Raw genomic sequence first — 22554 nt, 5'->3', positions numbered from 1 at the left:
CCTCCGCCCTGCCCCCCCCCCCGCCCCGCATGAGCTGAGCCTGTGTTTGGTGCACTCTGCCCTCCTTGATCTGTGTGCATGCCTCCGTCCAAGCCACTGCTTCTGGTCCCACGGGAGCAAACTGGCCTCATGCACTGCGTGTCCCTTGGGAGGAAATCCAGTGTGTGAAAGCGTGTCTGTACCTGGAAGGAGAGACTCTCCTCGTTTTACTAGAAGATTTCCTTAACTGAGAGTCACATGAAAGGGCTTTGTGAAATTCAAAATAACATTTGGTCCTTGGAAACTGATCTGCCGGGGTCCCTGGGTGGCTTCGTTTGTTCGGCATCTGACTCCTGAGTTTGGCGAGGGTCATGATCTCAGGATTGTGAGATCGAGCCCCACGTCAGCTCCACACGCTGCATGGGGTCTGCTTGGGATTCTCTCTCTCCCTCTCTCTCTGCCCCTTCCACAGCTCATGTCCTCTGGCTCTCCAAAAAACCCCCAAAAACAGATTTGTAGACAGCTTTCAGGACTGTATGTTTAAATCACGTGAGCCTTTCCGTGAGCTTTTTTTTTTTTTTTAAGATTTTTTATTTTTACGGCCTCTCTACAGCCAACTTGGGGCTCAAACTCCTAACCCCAAGATCAAGAGTCACATGCTCTGCTGACTGAGCCAGCCACGTGTCCCCTGGGCCCTTTTCTGTGAGGCTGCCTCAGATTCTGTTGCCAGAATGCCCAGCTTTGCTACCCTGTTTCTCGGTGGGTGCCCAGGACCCAGCATGTGCTGCCCCCGGCCTCGGTCGGTCCCCATTCTGTCCCTCTTCCCCGTCTCCCAGTTCTGGGTTGTGTCTGAGTGTTTGCCTGCCTCTCCGTCCTCCATCCCCAACCCTATTCAGGTCAGCGCTCCAGAAGGAGACGGTTCCTTTTGCTGGTTCCCCACAGCTTGGCACACTCCAGCTAAAGAGACTGGGTCCGAGGAGCGCGTCCATGTTGACGTGTCTGAGCGTGTTGTTGGTGTAGCTTCTTGTGTGGCAGGCCCCGTGCCACGCAGGGCCAGCCCAGCAGAGGTGGTGCGGGGCCCACGGAGAGCTCGCCCACTGGCCAGGCCAGGATGCTAGGTGCTGATCAGGGCTGTGTGCTCCTGGGTGGCAGTCGGGAGTGGCTTCCTGGAAGAGGGGCCCGGTGCTGCTGCAAGATTACAGAACGTGTGGCAGAAAGGCCGGCCGTCCTGACGGTTTCCGTGTGTTTGGAGGAGTTGTCTTCTGCAGACCTCTCCCCTGTCTTGAGGAGTCTGCGGCCAAGGCCAGCTCAGTCTTCCCGGCGAGTCGCTGTGGCCGGCAGCCCGGCTGTACCCATGGACCTGCCTGTCGTCCAGTGGAGCCCCTTTGGTGTCTTCAGCCCCTTTCTCGGGTTCTGGATGACACCCGCAGCACAGGCTGCAGCCCAGCACACGCCCAGTCGAGTGGTGAGGAGTCTGTAGGGCCAGTTGGCAGCTTCCCGAGGGGGTCTGGGGGAGGTCCTGGTGGTCCTGACAGCACCTAGCCTTCCGGGGGACTTCAGAGACCTGCCGGCCTCTATCATAGGGACAACCGTTGTCTCACTTCACGTAGCGTGCGTTCAGCCGGGTGTGCTCCGGGAAGGTCCCTCCGCCCGGCCTCGCGTACGGAGACCTGCTGTCCTGCTGTCGTGGGCTCGAGTGCAGGAATGCCTTGTCTGTGTTTGAGAGTGAGCACGAAGATGTGGATCCGATCTCTCGTTTCTGGAGTGGTCTTTTCTATGCTGAGAACCTGCCTCAGCGCGGCCACGGTTGCCTCTGTCGGGCCTTCTGAGGGGGAGCCTGAGGTGCGGCCCCGGTGTAGCCGGCAAGTTCTGTGGGGCTTTGGGCCCAGTCTCAGCCATTCCCTGAGGAAGACGCGGTCAAGGCGGGCTCGTGTGCCGTTAAAGCCATCACCGGAATCAACACAGCCGTGGGGGAGTTTACCCCAACACCGAAGTGACGAAGACCTGAATCTTCCTTGTTGGTTTCCATGGAGTTGTCACGAAATAAATGGATTTGGTGTTGGTTTGTGGATGGTAAAAGGTGACTCACTCCCAACTGTGTCTGGAAGCTTTGAAGTCAAACATACTTTTCTTTCTTTCCTTTCTTTTTAAGATTTTATTTATTTGAGAGAGAACGAGAGTGAGCACAAGCAGGGGGAACAGCGGAGAGAGAAGCAGGCTCCCCGCCGAGCAGAGAGCCCGATGGGGGGCTGGATCCCAGGACCCTGCGATCGTGACCTGAGCTGAAGGCAGAGTCCTAACCACTGAGCCGCCCAGGCGCCCCTGTCAAATATATTTTCTACCCAGTGAACCTCAGAGCATGCCTATAGTGGTGATTCTGTTTTCCAGGTACCTGGGAGCCTCTATGAAAAGATTCGTTTTGTAAAAATTAGTAAGAATATTAAGAAATCAAGAGTATAAAGTTTATTTTCAAATCACAAACCTCAAAACCGGACTGGTGGTGCAGTCTGTGCGAGGTCTCTATGTACCCCGACTCCCGTGACACTAGGAGGGAGTCTGCCAGGAGAGGGGAGCACGCGGTGGTTCACACAAGGAGGGTTTAACGAAGAGGAACCGCACGTGGGGACTGAGACGAGACGCCGGCCGCTGAGAGTGAAGGGGGCTCGCCCCAACAGCGGTTCTGAGGGGCAGCCGCCGGGGGGGGGGCTCACCTGCTCCCTACACCGGGGGACTTGTTGGGAGCCTACCTTCTAGAACGCGGTGGAAGTCTGCCCTCTGGCTGCCAGAAAGCCTCACTAGGAAGGGCCTCAGCAGAGGTGCTCTGAGAGGGAACTCCTGGTGGAGCTGTGAGGACCCCGCCGCGCAGGATCTGGGCCCGGATGGACCAGATGTCTCCGAGGACAAGAGGACAGGTAGACACATGGACACGTGGGGGCCCTCCAGCACCCTCTACTGGTAGAAACTGCAGAGGAAGAATTGGAAAAGGGCCCGGATCCATTTCTACGGAACAAGTAGAAAGGAGTCGAGGTGGGAGGCCGTAAACGCCTAACTGATGCCGCCGCTCCTTCCCTGGCCTGAGCCGCGAGGGAGTCGCAGTGTGTCTGAGAGATCCGGCTGAAGGGAGGCGCGCCGCGGCCCGTTCCCGGTGCTGGAGAGAGAGCTGCTGCTCGTGGGCCGGCCCGTAGCTTAGCAGTCACATTGGAAAATAAAACTAGGGGACACCTGGCTGGCTCAGTCGGTGAGGCGTCTGCCTTCAGCTCAGGTCACCATCTGAGGGTCCCGGATGAGTCCCGCGTCGGGCCCCCTGCTCGGCAGAGAGTCTGCTTCTCCTTCTCCCTCTGCCCCATGCTGTCTCACCCATGCTCGCCACCTGTCTCTCTCGCAAATAAGTAAACAAAATCTTAAAACAACGACAACAACTCTGGACTTCAGAAGTGAGCGATAAGGTACGTTCGGCCCTTTGGGCCGCTGCAGACGTTCCGTTAGCCGGACGACGTGTGGTTGACCGCACTCACTGCCCTGAAGCGGCCGCGGGAAGGGCCTCCGGGTCACCGCCGGGCAGGATTTGGGACTCTGTGGTTTCAGTGCCTGAGTTAAAGCTTGATGACAGGACTTTCCTGTCACCAACAGGCCTGTGTCCCATTTCGCGTGGGGGCCGCTGATGGCCAAGCGATGGGAGGGGGTGCGTTTGGGGCGTGGCAGCTGCCGGCAGCTCGGACCCAGTGCGGTGGACTGGTGGGTGCGGTGCCGGACTCGGCCTCTGAGCTGAGGTCGTCGTGGCCGCGTCCGGGATTTCTGTGGGAGTTGGGTAATGTGACTTGCCTTGGCCTTGGCGAGGCCCTGAGATTGCTCCCGTGTTCCGGAGTGCTTTGCTGAGCAGGCCTTCCTATGCATGGTGCTGGCCTTGGGGGCAGGCGCTGCCTGCCTGTGAACATGCCCCCCACCCCGTATCTCTTCAGCCTGAGTTTCCTGTTTCCTCCCATTCCTCCCCGTCTGTTCTCTGACATGATTTTCCTGTTTATTTTGATTTTGCACAGTCCGGCGAAGCGGCTCTCCAGCAGGAAGGTGGCAAGGTAGGAGACCCTTCGTTATTTACTGAGATGTCCTTCAGAGATGTATCACTGACCACAGCTCTTTAAAAACGTGTTTGGAAAATACCATTCTCCAAAGTACTTTCTGACACCTTTGGAAGTCACTTGTCGCAGTTGGGACTGAAAATAATTCTCAGGGGTGAGTTCTGAACAGAATCACCGCCGCTGTGAGCAGACCTGGCCTGCGGCGGGGAGGTTTGTGCTGAAGGCTTCCGGCGCGGCGCTCTCCTGACCACGTCTTCGCCGTGAGGTCCGGGCCGGGCTGGCGGCGTCCCCGGGCGTCTGCTGTCCACTAGCCCACGGTAGCATCTGTGAGGGTCGTGGCGGAGCCCAGGTCTGGGTTCTGGGTCGGCCTCCTCCAGCGGCTCTGCTCCTCCCTGGCTCTCCAAGTTGAGGAGGAGGGGGAGGACACATGCCTAACGCCGTGTTTCTGAAGAATACGCTTTCGTGGCCATTTCTGCACTTTCTAGCTCTGGGTCCACCTGTTGGCTTCCTGCAGGGAGAGACGGCAGCACGCGGGTACCGCCCCGCCAGGCTGGCTCTGGGCACGGTTTCCGCAGGGCTTGTCCGGTGACCGCGTCCTTCACAGGACACCATGGGACGCTCACTTATGTCCTTCCTCAGACACGTCTTCTTCCGGAGGCAGCGATGGCTGTGCTGTCGCTGCTGGCCTCGCCTTCTCACCACGCCCCTGCGCCCCTGCACACGGCACCCCCGGCCCTGCGGCCCCTGCGTGCGCGCCGGGACTTGTTTCCCAGCTTGTCACTTCGCTCCCGGATCCTGTCTTAACGTTTCTTACCTACGGTTCTTGTCCATTCATCTTCTTACTCCTCAAGAAAGGAGGTGCCCCGGAGATATGTATTTTTTAAATTTTTATTTTTTAAAGATTTTGTGTATTTGAGAGAGAGACAGAGAGAGTAAGAACATGAGCAGGGTGAGGGACAGAGAAGCAGGCTCTCCACTGTGCAGGGAGCCCAGCACGGGGCTTGACCCCGGGACTCCAGGGTGGTGATGGAGCCAAAGGCAGACACTTAACCGACTGAGCCACCCAGGCGCCCTGGAGATACATTTCTTGTTTTTGTCTTTTTTTTTTTTTAATTTTATTTTATTTATTTATTTGATAGAGAGAGAGATCACAAGTAGGCAGAGAGGCAGGCAGAGAGAGGGGGAAGCAGGCTCCCCCTGAGCAGGGAACCTGATGTGGGGCTCGATCCCAGGACCCCGAGATCATGACCTGACATGAAGGCAGAGGCTTAACCCACGGAGCCACCCAGGCGCCCTGGAGATACATTTCTGAGACCTCGCTGGTTGCTTTCCTCCCATCTTTTGGCTGGGTGTAGAATTCTGGCTCGGGAGCCGCTCAGCACCTTCCAGCACTAGGGCTGCTGCCTGGACCCCGAGGTTTGCTGGTTGTCTTTGTGACCTTTTCTCCAGAAGCTTCTCACAGGTCTTCTCTGCCTCTGCAGTTCAGACTCTCTACGGTGAGTCTTGTGGGTCCTTCCTCCCATGAATTATGGTGGGCAGAGGGACAGATGGTTTCCACCCTTCGTCCCAGGGACCTTTCTCGAGCTGTTGATAGGGTCGTCTGTCCGCCATCCTCCCTCTGGAACTCCTGGGTGGGGCCTTGACCACCTCATCCTTGCTGCCCCCACACCAGTCCTCTCTGGCCCCTCCTTTGACGAGCCACAAGCTTTTTCTCCCCGTCTCTTCCCTGTGTCCTTGTCTGTCTTGTTCGAGTTCTCCCTCGCAGCCAGGCTGGTGCTGCCGCTCACGGGCGGTGGTTGCTCGCGGCTGCTGCCGGGCGGCTGCTGCCGGGCGTGTGGTGTGGACAGCCTCGCTGCCTTCTGGTTTCCCGGAGCGGAATCCGGGCCTGGCTGTCGGCCTTCGGGGATCCGTGCCGGGCTATGGGTGGGTGTGCGTGCTGTCTGTGGGCCCTCCTCCGTGAACTGTGGTCTCGAGCCCTCCTGTGCGGTCTCAGGTGGCGGCCGCAGCCCTCCCGCCCCTGCCCTGCACCTCCTCTCCTTGTGTGGCGTGTGACCCTCCTCTTGTTCTCGGCGGTCCCAGGGGCTTAGGACCCAGCAAAAGTGAAGGTCACGCACCCTCCTCTGCACTCGTTCTCACCACCCCCCTTGTAGAGGGCATCGGACTCCAGGGAGCATGATGTTTGCTCCAGACCCCACGGGGATTACACGCTTGGCATTGCTGGCCTCCTGCCCCCGCCCGTGTTCCACCCCACAGATGCTGCAGGGGCTGAGACGAGGGAAGGTGAGAACCTCCGCCCATCCTCCCACGTGGAGGATGTGGCCGGGCTCTGTGGCCCCGGGACTGTGCTGCCTCAGCTGTTGGGGTGCGTCTGCCCGCTCCTTGGAAACAGCCTCTGAGAATGTGAGCTCCCCTTTGCAGATTCACCTTGGCGTGAAAAAGCCCGATCCGTAGGTGTCTGTAGTTACGGTTCACACACAGCCGGTTCTCCAGACTGTACGCGCACACGCGGTTGTGATCTGTTGCCGTATTGCACTTAAAACCGGCAGTAGAATTCTAAGGAAACTCAAAATACGCGGTACTTTACTCTTCACGGTGACTCAGGCCTTTGCACATGGCCCTGTTATCGGACCGTGGGGTTCGGAACCACCAGCTCTGGCCTCCGTGACCTGGCTGTGAGCTTAGCGCACGTGGGCGTGGCTGTGGGGTCAGCGTGCGTGTGCGGAGGCAGCAGCACAGAGCTGGCCTCAGGCCGGGCAGGGTAAGGGCAGTGCCAGCGGGACTGCCACAGGGCAGAGGGCATTCTTGGGTGCATCAGACGTCTCCCCTGGCACCTTCTCCTGCTGGGTCTCCTGAGGGAGGGGGGGTTGACGTGAAGGAGGCCCCCCCCCAGCATGTTCCCAAAGTGGCCACATGCTAGCTGCCCCCTTCCTGTCCCGTGTCCAGCCCTTTGGAGGCCATGAGCTTCTGGAAGGAGTTCGGGATGGGGTAACGGGTCCCAGACTGTGGCTCCTCTGCAGGGTGGTCTCTGGTGTCCCAGCACTGACATCAGGAGCTCTTGTTGGGGCCGAAGTCATGGGCATTTGAAACAGCAGCTGGACAAAAACAGGATGACCCTTTGGGTTCAATCTACCCAGGACACATTCAGGGGACTTGTGACCCCCAGGGGTAAAGATGGCCACCATTTTTGTTCCCCTTCGAACATTTCTGGAAGAAATTTGAGGAATGCACGAGCTCAGTCAATACTAAAAAGGAAATAGAACTTCACACGTTTAGTAACAGATTCCCACGTCACGGACGTCTTCGGTGTGATTTTAATAGTGTTTTACTGAGTTCTTACTCTGTGTTACATCTTTCACAGGAGCTGTTTCTGTGTATAGTCTCATCGACTCCTCATCCTAGCTTGTGACCCCCGTCTCGTGGGAAAGTCGGGTTCAGGGAGGAGGAGCGCGGCTGTGTCAAGGACGCACAGCTCTGAACATCAGGCTGCTCAGTTTGGAGCCTTGGCCAGCACAGGGGGGCACGCTGCTGGCACTCTGGGCCAGTGCTCCGCGAGCTTTAAGTGCAGCTCGGTGAGAGCTGCTGGAGTGTCAGCCAACAAGACTCTCTAGGGGGACTGCACACGTGTGTTTGCTGAGCACCTGCTAGGGGGCCAGGGCTGAGGAGCCAAGGCAGGAGTTCTGAGGGTGTCGAGGGGGTTCTCACAGGCCCACGGGAGCTCCCGATGTGGCTCAGGGGGATGGGGGCCCTGTGGCCCGTGGTGCTGGGCCCTTGGACCTGTCGCCGCAGAGGACGGTTGGGTCTGTGCACCTTCCCAGGCTCGACCCCTGAGAAACTCTGGGTGAGACCCCGGTCTCTTGTGTCCCTGCCACGAGGAGTAGGTTTGAACATGTGGGTGACGCCGCATCTGGAGGTCAGGATCCCAAAGTAATGTTGCACGGGCCCGTGGCAGAAGAGGAGGTGATTTCCTATCACAGGGGAACGAAGTCGTGTTTTATTACCGAGGACAAAGTACCTTCACCCATTCGCTGCCAGGGAAGGAGGCCGAGAGGTCGGGTTCCAAAGAGCAGTGGGGACTCTCTCTGACCCTTGGGCAGCAGCGTCCTGCCGGGACCCTGCTGCCAGAGACCTGGGCCCGCGCTGTGGGTTCTGGTTCTCAGATGGGCCTGGAAACCCCCACGTTCCCAGAACTCGTGCTCGCGCCTCTCGCCGCTCTGCTGGAGGTCCTTCTCTGGACTGGCCTCTTGTTTCTTCTCTGCAGGAGCCTGCACCAGTCAGCGGCCCTGACCATGGACGCCCTGCAGGACCCCGCCCCGGACCCAGTGGAGTGCATGGAGGAAGACATTGCGGATAAGGTGGGCCCCGGGGTGCAGGCTGGAGGGAGGGCCCCCTACTGAGAACAGCCAGGTCTCGGGGCACTTGGGGGGCTGCCGCGTCAGGGTGCAGGCCACATGGGGTGAGGGCTTGGCTGAGGGGCAGTGGTGGTGCCATCAGGGGTGATTAGATCCTCCGCCAGTCCTGACATTGTCCAGTGGCCGGGGATGGAAGGGAACATTTCCTGCTGTGTGTGGAGAGGGAGCTGAGAGGTCGGATGTCGCCTATATTTGTCTGTGGGCCCATCCAGGCGCACTGACGCTCAGAGGCGCCCTTCACCTGGCCCCTGGAGGCAGGCTCTTAGGGCTTCGGGGTGGTGATCACAGAGCCAGACTACTATGGACTCGCAGTTCCCAGAGAGGCCGTGTGGGGTGGGTTCCTTGGGGCAGGGCGACTTCGCTGTGGAAGAAACCCCAAGCTTCTTGAGGGCCTGCTCAGCAGGAGATGAGAAGGGGTGGGAGTACACCCCTGCCTCCTGCCGTCCCCCCCACGCTCACCTCCTCCTGTCTGCCCCGTGCTCACCCACTCCCGTTCCCCACCTCGTGCTCACCTCCTCCCATCCCCCACCCGTGCTCACCTCCTCCTGTCCCCCGCCCCCGTGCTCACCTCCTTCCGTTCCCACCCCGTGCTCACCCCCTCCCATCACCCCCTGTGCTTACCTCCTCCTGTTCCCCACCCTGTGCTCACCCCGTCCCACTCCCCCATGCTCACCCCCTCCCATCCCCCCCGTGTTCACTTCCTCCCGTCCCCCACCCTGAGCTCACCACCTCCCGTCTCCCCTGTGCTCACCCCCTCCCATCCCCCCCCATGCTCACCTCCTCCTGTTCCCCACCCTGTGCTCACCCCCTCCCATACCCCCCGTGCTCACCCCCTCCCATCCCCCCCGTGTTGACTTCCTCCCGTCCCCCACCCCGTGCTCACCCGCTCCCATCCCCCCTGTGCTCATCCCCTCCCGTTCCCCACCCCATGCTCACTTCCTTCCATCCTCCACCCCGTGCTCACCCCCTCCTGTCTCCCCTGTGCTGCTCACCTCCTCCCATGCCCTCCATGCTCACCTCCTCCTGTTCCCCCACCCCGTGCTCACCTCCTCCCATCCCCCCCTCTGCTCACCCCCTCCCGTTCCTCACCTCATGCTCACCCCCTCCCATCCCTCCATGCTCACCTCCTCTTGTTCCCCCACCCCGTGCTCACCTCCTCCCATCCCCCCATGCTCACCCCCTCCCGTTCCTCACCTCATGCTCACCCCCTCCCATCCCCCCCATGCTCACCCCCTCCCATTCCTCACCTCATGCTCACCCCCTCCCATCCCCTCCATGCTCACCCCCTCCCATTCCTCACCTCATGCTCACCTCCTCCCATCCCCTCCATGCTCACCTCCTCCTGTTCCCCCACCCCGTGCTCACCTCCTCCCATCCCCCCTCTGCTCACCCCCTCCCGTTCCTCACCTCATGCTCACCCCCTCCCATCCCCTCCATGCTCACCTCCTCCTGTTCCCCCACCCCGTGCTCGCCTCCTCCCATCCCCCACTCTGCTCACCCCCTCCCATTCCTCACCTCATCCTCACCCCCCTCCCATCCCCTCCATGCTCACCTCCTCCTGTTCCCCCACCCCGTGCTCGCCTCCTCCCATCCCCCACTCTGCTCACCCCCTCCCATTCCTCACCTCATCCTCACCCCCCTCCCATCCCCTCCATGCTCACCTCCTCCTGTTCCCCCACCCCGTGCTCACCTCCTCCCATCCCCCCTCTGCTCACCCCCTCCCGTTCCTCACCTCATGCTCACCCCCCTCCCATCCCCTCCATGCTCACCTCCTCCCATCCCCCCTCTGCTCACCCCCTCCCGTTCCTCACCTCATGCTCACTTCCTCCTGCCCCCTGCCCCGTGCTCACCCCCTCCATGAACAAGGTGGACCCAGCTCTAGCCTAGTGGACACTGCCTTCTAAACAGTGGGCTGGGAATGCAGGCTATCTTGCCTCTGGATCCTGAGGCCACTGTGTCACTCCCAAGGTTGTCTTCCTGGAGAAGCGGGTGTCGGAGCTAGAGAAGGACACTGCTGCCAACGGGGAACAGCACAGCCGGCTGAGGCAGGAGAACCTCCAGCTTGTGCACAGGTGAGGCAGGAGGGCCTCTGTGGTCGTGGTCGCCTGTCCGTGTGAGAGCCCGGCCCTCGCGGCCCTCCACAACTCCCAGAGCAGGGTCTCGGCTGCCACTCATGTGTGGCTCCCATCTGGAGCTGTCCCTCCGCCAGCTGCTGGGAGCCAGCTTGGGACACCTCCAAGTCAGCACGCTCCCCTGCGTCTCATCAGGCTGCAGAGGAAAGAGCCAGGGGAGGCGTCTCCTCAGCTCTCAGGCCCACGCACCCGTGCCAAGCACGTGGTAGAGGCCGGCCTCCATGGTGGCAGAGGCCGCCTGGGGAGAGGGGACTGGGACCCTCTGATGGGGGCCCCAGCTCTTGTCTCCGATCCTGAGAACCCATCGTGACTCCGACGTGCCTGGAGACGGGCTTGTTGCTCCGTGACGATGGCTGTGTTTGAGGCATGGGCATCCTCCCCTTCCCCCTCTACTGTGTCCTGTGGGCCACCACGCCCGCTGTCAGAGCCAGCAGGTGGGGACAGTGAGGGCGGGGCCTCCAGAGGCCCCTGCCCCTGCGCCTGGGCCTGGCCCTGGAAGCACGTGGGTCCTTACAAAGCACTTGGCAGCAGAGGTGGAAGTAGAGTGGCAGCTGCCCAGCGACAGGACGCACAGCCTGGCCCAGTCGGGCCCGTGCTGAGGAGGGCAGTGCGTCACTGAGGGAGAGGCATGACCTGCCCCGCCTCTGTCTGTGTCGCGTAGGGGCTTGGCTCGGGAGCTGCAGCTCTCTGGGCTTGTGCGCATGCAGCTGGATGTGCGGGGGGCGCAGACCGAGCGTGGGGAGGCCCCAGGGGCGTGAAGGAGGATCAGTCCTACGCTCTGTGACTTCAGGCAAGGGCCCTTCCCCTCACAGCCTCTGTAGGCTTGCCCCTGACCCAGGCAGGGGGACTCCAAGTGGTCCCAAGGGGGCTGGTTACAGGCCCCGTGCACTCACTCGACTCCTGCCGTGATGCTTCATCCTGGATGGCATGGACTTTCCTGACCTCGCTCTGGTGTTGGGCGGGCAGTCTGCTCTTCGGAGGCTGGGAGTTAGAGTGGGTCGTTCCTGCAGGCGCCCCCCGTACACCACTAGCACAGTTGCAGCAGGGCCTCTGTGCGGCCAAGAGCCTGGGCTAGACCCTGCACCCGGCCCAGGCTCCCCCAGCAGGGCCGGCCCACGTGGTCCTGCTTCCCAGCTGAGGGCGGGCCCAGCGTGCTCACGGAGGGGCTCCGGGGATGTTTGTCCCCCCTACCTGTCTGTGTCCAGGGAAAGCTGGCTGGGCCAGCACTCACATGTCTCCAGCTGCCTGGTGAGGCTCTGTCTGATCTGATGGCCCTACCAGTTATCCACGTATGGAGTGGAAAGTCCACGGCCTTTGCCCGTCGGCCTGCCGTGTCCAAGCCTGTGGGTGTTTCTTGAGCTGTTTCCTGAGTTCTCCTAAAAACATGTTTCTGCTGCTTCTTGAGGGTTCCTCATGTTCACGGTGTCTCTAGCCTGCTGCGTGGCTGCTGCCCCTTTAGCGGCGTCCCGGCAGTCCCACACGGGTTCTCATGCTTGCGGTTTGTTCATTTGATTGTTTTTAAATGACTGATTTTAGAGGGAGGGAGAGAGCCCGAGTGTGCACGAGCAGGGGTGCGGCCGAGAGAGAATCGTCAAGGCGGCTCCTCACCGACTGCAGAGCCCGACGTGGGGCTCGATCCCAGGACCCTGAGCTCATGACTGAGCCGCAGCCCAGAGTCAGACGCCTACCAGCTGGGCCCCCAGGTGCCCCCCGTGCTTGGCTTCTTGCTTTCTGGATCCCGTGTTTTTCTCTTTTCTTGCTCGTTCGTTGTCTGCAGAGGGCATCTCCGGATGGTTGCCTGGGGGAGGGTGCAGAGGAGCCGGCTCTGCGAGGCCACTTGTGTCTGGAGTGTGTCCGCCCATGGATAGTTGGGCTGCGTCTGGAACCACAGCAGGAAATTGGCAGGCGGGCGCTGGTGCCCTCGGTGGGGTCCGGGCTCTCACCTGGGACACTGGGAAGGCCCCCCCGTTTCCTATGATGGCACAGGATTCCAACCTTTAAATCTCCGAGATATCCCTCAGCTTCAGGAAGGTCTTTACAATTATTTCTCTGCACGTTTTGTTCTATCTCCTTATCTGTCTGAACATCTGTTCATCAAATGTGTTAGACCTTATGGAAGTTTCTTCTCATTTTCTTTACTTTCCTGTTCTCTAATTCTGCCATTTCCCTCTTTTTAAGCAGGTTCCACACCCAGTGTGGAGCCCAACGTAGGGCTTGATCTCACAACCCGGGCTTAGCTCAAGGGTTGGATTCTGAACTGACTGAGCTGGCCAGGCACCGATTTTCCTCTTTTTATTTTTATTTTATTTTTTTTTAAAGATTTTATTTATTCATTTGTCAGAGAGAGAGCGCTCGCGCACAAGCAGGCAGAGAGGCAGGCTCCCTCCTGAGCAGGGAGCCCGATGCGGGGCTCGTGCCTAAGAGCCTGGGGTCAGGACCTGAGCCGAAGGCAGCAGCTTAACTGACTGAGCCCCCCAGGGTGTCCCCATTTTCCTCTTTTGAAAAATGTAATATCCTTGGTCTTCTCTTTCAACACTCTGAATTTCCTTATTTATTTATTTAAATGTGTGTTTGCTTTTGTCTATTTTCTCTACTTTGCAGATTTTTTTTCTCGCAAAGATTTCACTCACTGATCTGACACAGAGAGAGACAGCAAGAGGGGGAGCACAAGCAGGGGGATGTGGGAGAGAGAGAAGCAGACCCTCCAATGAGCAGGGAGCCCGATGCGGGGCTCGATCCCAGGACCCTGGGGTCATGACCTGAGCTGAAGGCAGACGCCCAACAACTGAGCCCCCCAGGCACCCCTCTCTTACTGAATTTTTTCTGACTTCAGGTGTTCTACTCCTGTTCCCTGTGGGGCAGGTCACACACTCTGAGGTGTGACTTACAGGGCTTTCTCCTGCGTGCAGTGTGTTCTCTCTGATGGTTTTGGCCGCTTTTGTGTCGACACCTTTCCTACGGAGTCTGTGATCTCTGTTCAGTCTTAGGTGTGAGGCACCAGAAAGAGGTTGAGAAGCCCTGTGTGCATGGACAGCTTGGAGGTGTGGGCTCTGTGGGCGGGGCCTGGAGCCCTTCTCTTTGGGGTGGTCAGTTCCTGTGTCCTGCAGCTGGCCGTGGGGGTCTGATAGGCACCAGGGTCAGGGCCCCCACAAGAACATTCCCTTTGTCCTTATGTTCTCGCTAACACATCCCCTTGCCTCTGCCATGGGTGACCTGGGCGTGCCGCCTGCAGGGTCAGCGCGGGGTCCTCCTGGGACCTGGTAGCACCTGGTGGGCTTGCGCTGCTAGGAAGGCTCCCGCCCGCACGCTGGAATGGGGGATGAGCTGCCCAAAAGCGACGGAGACTCTGGTTCTGAGGCCCTGAAGCAGAGGCTGTCTCGCCGGGCACGTCCTCTGCGTCCGAACCGCCCTCGGCCAGACCTGTGGGGGAGTCTCTGGGCCCCTCCCGCAGGGGGCCCCGGTGCAGGGAGCGGTGGCCTCTTACCTTCGCCCCTTCGCCCCTGCACAGAGCCAATGCCCTCGAGGAGCAGCTGAAGGAGCAGGAGCTGCGGGCCTGCGAGGTGGCGCTGGAGGAGGCGCGGAGGCACCGGGAGCTCGTGTGCAAGATGGAGCGGGAGCGGAGCATCGAAGTGGAGAGCCTGCAGGCCAGGTGGGCTGCCGCCCGGGGAGGGGCGGGCTGCGGAGGCCGGGGGGGGGGGGCCACGTGAGGGAAGCTGTGAACACCGCTCAGGCTCGGGATTCGGGGACGGACTCTGCCCGGTGTCCCGTGGAGTCTGTCTCCCGTCCTCTTTAAGGCCTGCTGGGGTCCCTTTCAGCTCATCTGGAGGTGGGAGCCTTCAAGAGTCCGGAGAAGTGGGGAAGAGAAGCTGGGGGAGCACGGCCCGCGGGGAGACCGCCAGCTGCCCCCACGCAGGTCGGGCCCCCCTGTAGGGCTTCCTCCTGTAGTGGGACGGGGGCCCGCAGGGCTCCCAGCGAGAAGTGGTTGAAGAGGCCGCCTGAGGGCTCCGGAGCTCCTCCCCGAGGGCCGTGAGGGGTTTTGGTCGCTGAGCCGGAGCCGCTTTGAGAAGTCAGAGGACTCCAGGGCCTCGGCTGGGGGTACGGCCGACTGGGTCGAAGAAGAGCTCCTGGGAGGCCTTTCCGAGAGCGGGCCTCCGGGTGGGCTGCGGGAGGGGCTCGCACTGAGCGGTGCCAGCCATCCAGACGCGAGCCCTCCTTGCCGGCAGACACAGCCGGGCCCGGGCAGCTGGGGGACCTTCTTTCCTGGGCCTCGGCACAGCGTGGCTGTGTGTTCCTCGTCTCTGTGTGCGGGTAGCCTCTCCCCTGGGGTTCTGAACAGGGCAGCGGCTTGGAGGGGGAGAGGTATACTAGGTGTCGCGAAGCCCTCGGGGGGACAGGGAGGGACTCCACGTCACTGTTTCCGAGCAGACCTGCTCCCTGCTCTGTGTGGCTGGATCTGGTCAGCCTCCTGCAGTTCCCTCGGGGTGGGGGCGGGGGGGAGGGTCAGCGCCCTGAGGTCAGCCCCGCATAAGGGCCTCTCTGGTGTGGCCCCAGCCTAGTGTGGTGCCCAAGAAGACCGCGCGCGCAGTGCAGACGACCACAGAAGGCGGCAGGATGGAGAGCAGAAGAGGCTTCTTGGAGAAGGGGCTAAGTCTGTGGCTGGGATGGGAGCGAAGCCAGCGGGGCTTCTCATCATGTCAGAAAGTAGGAAAGTGCTCAGAGAAGCATGGACCTGGACACGGTGATGGGGCAGCTGACTAGGACTCCCAGAGGTCAAAGCTGGACCACTTTGAGTAACGCACTAATACTACTACCGGACCGTAACCCGGAGCCCCACTCGACGTGAGCCCTGGGGAAGACGTGGGGAGCAGACACGAGCCTTCCTCACAGAGGGATTCCCAGTGACGCGGGGAGATGCCCTCCGGGGCTGGAGCGGAGTCCTCCCCGCCCTAGGGCGTGGGCCGGGCCCAGTGACCGGCTTCCAGGGGACGCGGAACCGGCGGGAGGAGACACCTGGAAACACACCTTCACCAGGTGATCCAGGCCCGCGGCGAGTCCTGTGGACTCGGGCACCCGATCGGTGACAAGGGCACCTCGCCTCTGTGACCCGTCTCGTCCCAGAAACACCAGACAAACCCAGTGTGGGGGCATCGGAGCAAATACGGGACCAGAACTGCCCAGAATGACCAAGCTCACGAAGAGCCAAGGAGGTCCTACAGACTGCCACAGACCAGAGGGGCCCAAGGAGACGCGGCGACAGAGTGCAGTGTGGCCCCGGGAGGGGCCCCGGGGCGGGAAGGGGCACCGGTGGGAAATCAAGTGAAGTGGGTGGTTTGGGGACTAGTGTCTCCCAGGGTGGCTGTGTGGGTGGCGGAGCCACCGCAGCAGTGAGCACATGGCCTGTGGGAAGGGGCCTGAGCCCACAGGGACCCTGCACTGTGTCTGCAGCTGTTGTGTAAACCCGCAAGTGTCCCTAGACCCAAAGTGTATTTAGGGGCCGTCCTAGCTTCATGAAAAGTTGGGGCCTAGAGTACTTGAGTGACGTGTAAGGTCTGGGGCCTCCTGGGGAGCCTCTGTGGGTCCCTGGGTGACTCGCGGGGTGGCTGTCAGGACGGGGGGCCTCCCTTGCCTCAGGGAGGCACATTTCCTGGGCATGAGGTCCCAGCCCTGTTCCCGTGTCTCAGGCTGCAGCAGCTGGACGAGGAGAATGGGGAGCTGAGGTCCTGCACGCCCTGTTTGAAGGCCAGCATTGAGCGCCTGGAGGAGGTGAGTGGTCAGCTGGGAGCGCTGAGCGCGTGGGGCCCGGCCCTGTGACCGGCGGGCACGCCATCGGCCCGGCTAGCGTCAGGGCATTCCTCCGCCCTCTGCCACTGACAGGTTCTTAGAGTGGGATGGCCGCACAGCCAGCGCAGGGTGTGACCACAGGCCAGGAAGCTGTGCTCTAGAGAGCATGCTGATGGCCCTGGGCCCACGGGCCCCGGGGATGGGGGCAAGGACAGCTTGGGTCTGGCCATCACTTTGTTGGAGGATGTTGGTCCCTGCCTGGCGTCCCAGCGTCCCCACAGATGTGGGGCCTTGGGTTCAGAGGTTTGGCTGAGATGGACGTGTGGTTGAATTCAGGGCCGACTTCAGCTAGACCCCCCATGCCTGGTCCTGCGGGTGTTTCCTCGAGAGGCCTCTCTGCCCCCTTCCTCCCCTCCTTGCCAAGGTCCCCTGGGAAGCTGTGAACCCTGAGGACGTCCAAGACCACATGGGCTCTGGCTCCTGTGAGCACTTCCTGCAGAGCCGCTGTGGTCCTGCTCTCGCGTCGGTCCTTCCTGCCCCGCCCCCCCGGAAACCGTCCCTGTGGCCCTTGCAGCCACACGCACCAGGAGCTCTCCAGGCCCACCCGTGTGCATGGTGCTCAGGGTCAGCGTGCCCCCAGAGGTGTGTACACCTCAGTCATGATGCGGTGGCTTAGGGGCAGCCTTTATGACAGAGCCCAAGGGGCTCAGAGCGCTCAGGAGCGCTGTGCGAACGTGGCAGCCGGCGGGCATGCCGCAGCGGGTACCCTCCCACCACAGGAGAAGCAGAAGTTGCTGGATGAGATCGAAGAGTTGTCCTTGCGGCTCAGTGACGAGCAGGAGAACAGGAGGAAGCTGGGGGACAAGCTGAGTCACGAGAGGCACCAGTTCCAGAGGGACAAGGAGGCAACCCAGGAGGTGAGCCTGGCACCCTGTGTGTCCAGAGACCCGAGGCCGGTAGCCGGGTCGTGCCGGGCAGGGCTGCTGGGCGGGAGGGGTTTGGGAAGCGTGGCATTGTCATCCTGCTTGGGAATGGCGCTGGACGCAGCCAGAGGTCAGGATGCCGAGGGCTGGCTGGCACTTGCTGCCTCGGTGCCTGGAACCCGGCTCGCCCGCGCTTGCCCGCAGCTGATCGAGGACCTGCGCAAGCAGCTGGAACACCTGCAGCTCTTCAAGCTGGAGGCGGAGCAGCGAAGGGGCCGAGGCAGCAGCGCGGGCCTGCAGGAGTACAACAGCCGCACCCGCGAGAGCGAGCTGGAGCAGGAGGTCCGCAGGCTGAAGCAGGTGCGGCAGACGCGCCCCTGGAGCGCTGCGGAAACTTCCCGGGCCCAGCACGGGGCGGGGGGCACGCGGGGGGCTGGGGCGCTGAGCCAGAAGCCCCTCTGGCCGGTCCCTGTGCCGGTTCAGCCACCAGTGGGGTCCCGGCTGCAGGAGTGAGGCTGCCGGTGTGCTCCCCTACCCAGGATAACCGTAACCTGAAGGAGCAGAATGACGAGCTCAACGGGCAGATCATCAACCTGAGCATCCAGGGCGCCAAGAACCTCTTCTCCACGTCTTTCTCAGAGTCCCTGGCTGCGGAGATCAGCTCCGTCTCCCGAGATGAGGTAAGGCCTGGCCAGGCCCGGCCACCCACCCACGTGTGCCACGGTCTGTGCACCAAGCCAGCGCTGACACCGCTCTTCCCGCAGCTCATGGACGCGATTCAGAAGCAGGAGGAGATCAACTTCCGGCTGCAGGATTACATTGACCGGATCATCGTGGCCATCATGGAGACCAACCCATCCATCCTGGAGGTCAAATAGAGGCAGGAAGGCCCAGCCTGATGGGCCCAGGACCCCACCCACACTCAGGAGATGGCCACGGCGCGCACGTGCCTGAGACCAGTGGCTGGGCCGGGGCGCAGTGACGGGTCTGCAGAGGGAGAAGGAACGGGAGCCCGGGGCTGGGGCCCACACAGGAGAGGGTGGGGCTGGGCTGCTCTCTCAGAGATGCGGGGACTACGTCTCCAGCTCAGGTGAGCCCTTCTGGGAGCTCCCTCCCATGTGGCAGACCCCTCTGCTGCTTACCCATCAGGGAAGGAAGGGAGGATGCGTCCCCACCAGGGTGCTCCTGCATGATCTGCTCAGAGGCCATCACCCGACGGCATGGCGGCCCCAGGACCCTCTCGCTAGACGCGGTGGTGTGGGGAGTACAGGCAGCCGAGGCGGTGCGCATCAGGGTCTGGCTAGGAGCTGCGGGGGTCCCAGCTTTCCTGGGGCCGGCTCCCATCCAGAGGATCACTTCAGTGTGGCGCCAGACCCTCCCGTGGAGGCTGGGGCAGGATCCTCCCTTTTGAAATCAGGACTTGAGAATCTCACCATGTGGAGCATGCTTTCTGGACAGGGTGGGTGTCACTGGCCTATGTGACCCCAGGTGCGGGCAGCGTCCTGGTGAGAAACTGCTTCCCCGCTGGGGTGGCCTCCCCGGCCTCCTGGAGCAGCCCCTCCCCCAGCAGGTCTCAGCTGCCCCAGGGGGAGTCCGGGTTTCCTAGGTGGAGTGCACGTTTCCTCTGAGAGTTGGAAGTCAAAGTGGCCGTCCTTCCCCAAGCTGGGTTTTGCAGGCGGCCGAGCTCTGCTGGTTCTCCCAGTACCCAGATCAAGAGCAGAGATCAGGGCCCTCCCAGCAGCCTGGGGGCTCCGTTAAGGAGCTCGTTTTGCCTGGCTCTGTGCCCCCACTGCCAGGCACCGCCCCACCACGGGGGCTGCTGGGCCTGCACACAGACGGGCCACTGCTGTGTGCAAGTGTGCGTGAGAGGGCGTGTGTGTGTGTGCATCTGCGCGCGCGTGTGTGTGTGTTGCCCTGTGTCCCTCCGTCCTCCATGTGGCCCACCTTCTACACTAAGATTTAAGACGTTGCCTCGTATTGTACATTTTGGGGAAAGCCTTGGGTGTAAATCAGTGTAAACTTGGAGGAGAGATTTTTCTATCATGTAGAGTAGGTATTTTTTATAGATTGAAGGTTGATCAATTTTTTAATACTTCCAAGAGAGAAAACTATCTGTGTATACACATAAAATATATATATGTATGATAATAAATACTGGAACTCTGCTTTCCGTGCCCAGCCCTGTCCCAGTGACACAGATGTGGGTCTGTCTCTGTCCATGACTCCGCGGTCCCGTAACTGTAAATAGGGACTGGCAGGAGAGGCTTCACACAGACACCCCGACGTCGACATGCACGGTGACCCTGTAGCCGTCCCCTTGAGAAAGACTCTTCAGGCAGAGCCGTGGTGGATGCTGAAGGGCAAGGCTGGGACAGTCTCACTGAAGATTAAAGCTGCCTGTACCCGCGGAGACCGGCTGCTTCCTCTGGGGTCTGCGGGCTGGGTGGGGTGCCCTGGGCCTGGCCCTCCGAGGTATCGGGGGGCTCTGTACCACGGGAGCTCTGTAGGAGAGCTTCTGTTCAAGCTGACCCCTCCCACAGGCCCCAGGCTTGCACCTCCAGTCTGGACCCCCAGCAGAGCTCAGCCAGGGGGCCGTCCTGGGGCGGGGCCGTGTGATGGGGCCTCGGGGGCCATGGGTGTCATGGTGGACACACCGAGTGCAGGCTGAGTTGAGGGGCTGCATCCCAGATCTGGGGCTTGGTGACGTCCCCAGGGCGTCATGCACGGTACCGAAACTGAAGGCACAGGCTCAACACAGGGTTTGGCTCAGAGATGGGGAAGGTCAGTCTGGGTGGTCAGGCTGGGGGGAGAGCACAGGTACCACCTTCGTCAAGGGCACGCAGTGAGAAGATTCTGTGGGTAAGTGTGCAAATGTAATTTAAAGTGGGAGTTAGCCAAAGCTCACAAACTCAGTTCCCCAGCCCAGGCGTCCACGAAGCAGCAAACCACGCACTTAACGCCTCCCTCGCACGGAGCTAGCTGCCTGTCAGACAAACGGAACACCTGAGGCCCAGGGAAGGCCAAGGAGCCCACCCTCAACCATCCGGCAGGGCACTGGAGGGGCTTGAGCCCAGGTATGCTGGCCCACGGGGCCAACAACCTGACGCCAATGGTGAGTGGACACAGCGTGGCTTGTGAGCGGGGGGCCGCCAAGGTCAGGCCTGGGAGTCCTGGATGCCGTGTGGGATGGCAGTGAAGAGCGAACCTGGGGGGCTGTTGGCGTGTGGACATGCGCAAGGCCAACTCCCTGCCCAGAGCCACCTCCCCGCTAGTTTACCAGGGTCTGGAGAGTGTGTGAAGCTCCAGGCTCTGTCCCATGCTCCTGGTGCTCAGAGCAGGTAGTTCCCTAGACGGGCCAGTGCACTCTCATTAGCAAGCCCATTAGCGGGACTTGGGCCCCGCTGCCCACAGGTGGGACCAGCAGAACTTACGGCCCGGGAGGGATGGCGTTGTGCTGTGGCCTGGGGCGCAGGCTTCAACCACAGACTCCCGCTGGAGCTCTGCACAGGGGGCCTGGCCTGCTCAGCACTGGGGTGCCCGAGTGCTGCCGTGGCGAGTTTGGGTCGGTGAGGGTCCGGGAGAGACTTGTCCCCAGTCTGGGCGCACTGGGTGATACCTGCCCTCCACCTACCTGTCTGTCTGGAGCCTGCAGGGCTCACCTCTGCCTAGGAGAAGCTGCAGGTGGGGAGGGGGCCTAGCGCCATCAGGTGTTTCATTTATGCTCTCAAACATGTGGGGGCCTATCCATGGTCTGGCCCCCCCAGCAGCCAATTCTGAGATCCCTGCCCTGGCCCTCCCAGGGTCCCCAGCCCGACAGGGAGATCGTTATCCACTGGAACAGGGTCAGGCTGGAGAACACTTGGAATTCTACCGTAAATGGAAACAGCAGTGCCCACTGCCAGCCAGGAAGGGCCCCCCCAGACCCAAGTGTGCCCCTTCCATGTGAGGACCCTCCACCCTGACTCTGAAGTGACCTGGCCCCGAGCCCCCCAGGCTGATCCTGCCTGAAGTCAGCTCATGTCTGTTGAGGACTACTGGAACCCTTCAAGTCGGTCAGCCCTGCATGATGGAGGAGCACAAAGCAAGGAAGACGGCTTCTGGTGGGCGGGGGCATGGCTGTCTGATCCCTCCAGCTGTCCCTTGGGCACCGCCCACCCCCTGCCTTGGCCCTGCCCCAACCCAGCCATGCTGAAGGAAGGATGCCCCAGCACCTACCCTTCCACCTGCTGGCAGGTCAGAGACCTGGAGGGGGTGGCCTGGGAAGGGCCCTCACTTTTTCCCTTATATGGGGATCTATTCTATTTAAGCCAGGCACTGGGGGCAAGGGGTGGTTCACAAAACAGGCAATCATGGGTCATTCCTGAAAACTGGCCAGAACACAGGTTGCGTGTCTCAGCACAGGGTGTCCTGCATTTGGTCCACCTTGGCTCCAGCATGTACGTCCCACCCCTGAGGGTCCCTGAGCCCCAGTCCCACTAGAATCTCCAGTCTATGATTGGGCCATTTGGGTCCCAAAGTGGAGAACTCCATGGGCAGAGGGATGCTTGAACCATTGCCTCCCACCAACGCCAACAGACACTGTTCCCAACCCTGGTTCAGCAGGCTCCTCTCGAACACGGAGCAACTCCAGTCCCGAAGACTGCTCCTGACCCCTGTTGGGATGACTGGGCTTTCTCCCAGCCCCTCCCACAAGAGGCCTTGGCCCCTCCCCGAGGAAGGCAAGAATGCTTCCCCCGCCCCCCCCACCATGACTCTGAAACCTGCAGTGAGTGGGCAGAGATCTCCCTTCAGTTTCCGCTGTTATCCGTAGGAGGTTATGGGCTGAGGACCACCAGTCCGACAGCCACCCCCGCCAGTGTCCGTGGGGGGGGGGGAGCTGTGGTTACTGAGGCCCCCCACCAGGTGACTGCCCTTGACTCTGTCCACTCATGTGATTCCACAGCCACACAAGCTCAGGCCACCTTTCACCATTCAGGTGAGGAGGCCAGGCGCAGGCCAAGTCACTGTACAGTTCTGTCCCCAGAAGCTTGCGGCTTAGAGGGCTCAGGAAGCAACTCCACCCCTGCTGCAGCAACTGGAGAGTGAGACGGGGGGGTTCCTGGGGGCACTGAGCCCTGTCCCTGTAGGTCCTACTGAGGTCAGCTGACTTTCTGGGCACTTAGAATAAACATGACCCAATTTTCCACTTGGAAAATTCGGCCCAATCTGGAGGCACTACCCCTCTCCCTGAATCCCTCTTAGCAGACATGCCTAG

The 22554-nt window shown here is 61.1% G+C and overlaps 1 protein-coding gene across 4 annotated transcripts in view; it reads left to right on the top strand.

Annotated features, from left to right (window-relative positions):
- Positions 1 to 19707, top strand: part of RAB11FIP3 (RAB11 family interacting protein 3) — a gene marked incomplete at its 5' end in the record, with an annotated part of 78563 nt that extends 58856 nt beyond the window's left edge. For 2 of the 4 annotated variants that reach the window (XM_080830012.1, XM_080830011.1), the window contains 9 exons: positions 4017 to 4052; positions 8314 to 8407; positions 10433 to 10536; positions 14105 to 14245; positions 16278 to 16359; positions 17157 to 17294; positions 17505 to 17660; positions 17840 to 17980; positions 18065 to 19707. In XM_080830012.1, the coding sequence (XP_080686138.1) occupies positions 4017 to 4052; positions 8314 to 8407; positions 10433 to 10536; positions 14105 to 14245; positions 16278 to 16359; positions 17157 to 17294; positions 17505 to 17660; positions 17840 to 17980; positions 18065 to 18178 (1006 nt within the window). In that variant the 3' untranslated portion in view covers positions 18179 to 19707. Of the gene's footprint in view, positions 1 to 3938; positions 4053 to 8313; positions 8408 to 10432; positions 10537 to 14104; positions 14246 to 16277; positions 16360 to 17156; positions 17295 to 17504; positions 17661 to 17839; positions 17981 to 18064 lie in introns of all 4 variants that reach the window. The other 2 variants (XM_080830010.1, XM_080830013.1) reach the window with 2 other exon arrangements.
- Between the last annotated feature and the right edge of the window lie 2847 nt (positions 19708 to 22554).

Source organism: Martes martes (assembly GCF_963455335.1).
Source record: "Martes martes genome assembly, chromosome: 18".
NCBI lineage: Eukaryota > Metazoa > Chordata > Mammalia > Carnivora > Mustelidae > Martes > Martes martes.
Note: the sequence above shows the minus strand (reverse complement) of the source record. Positions and strands in the feature narration are given on the sequence as shown.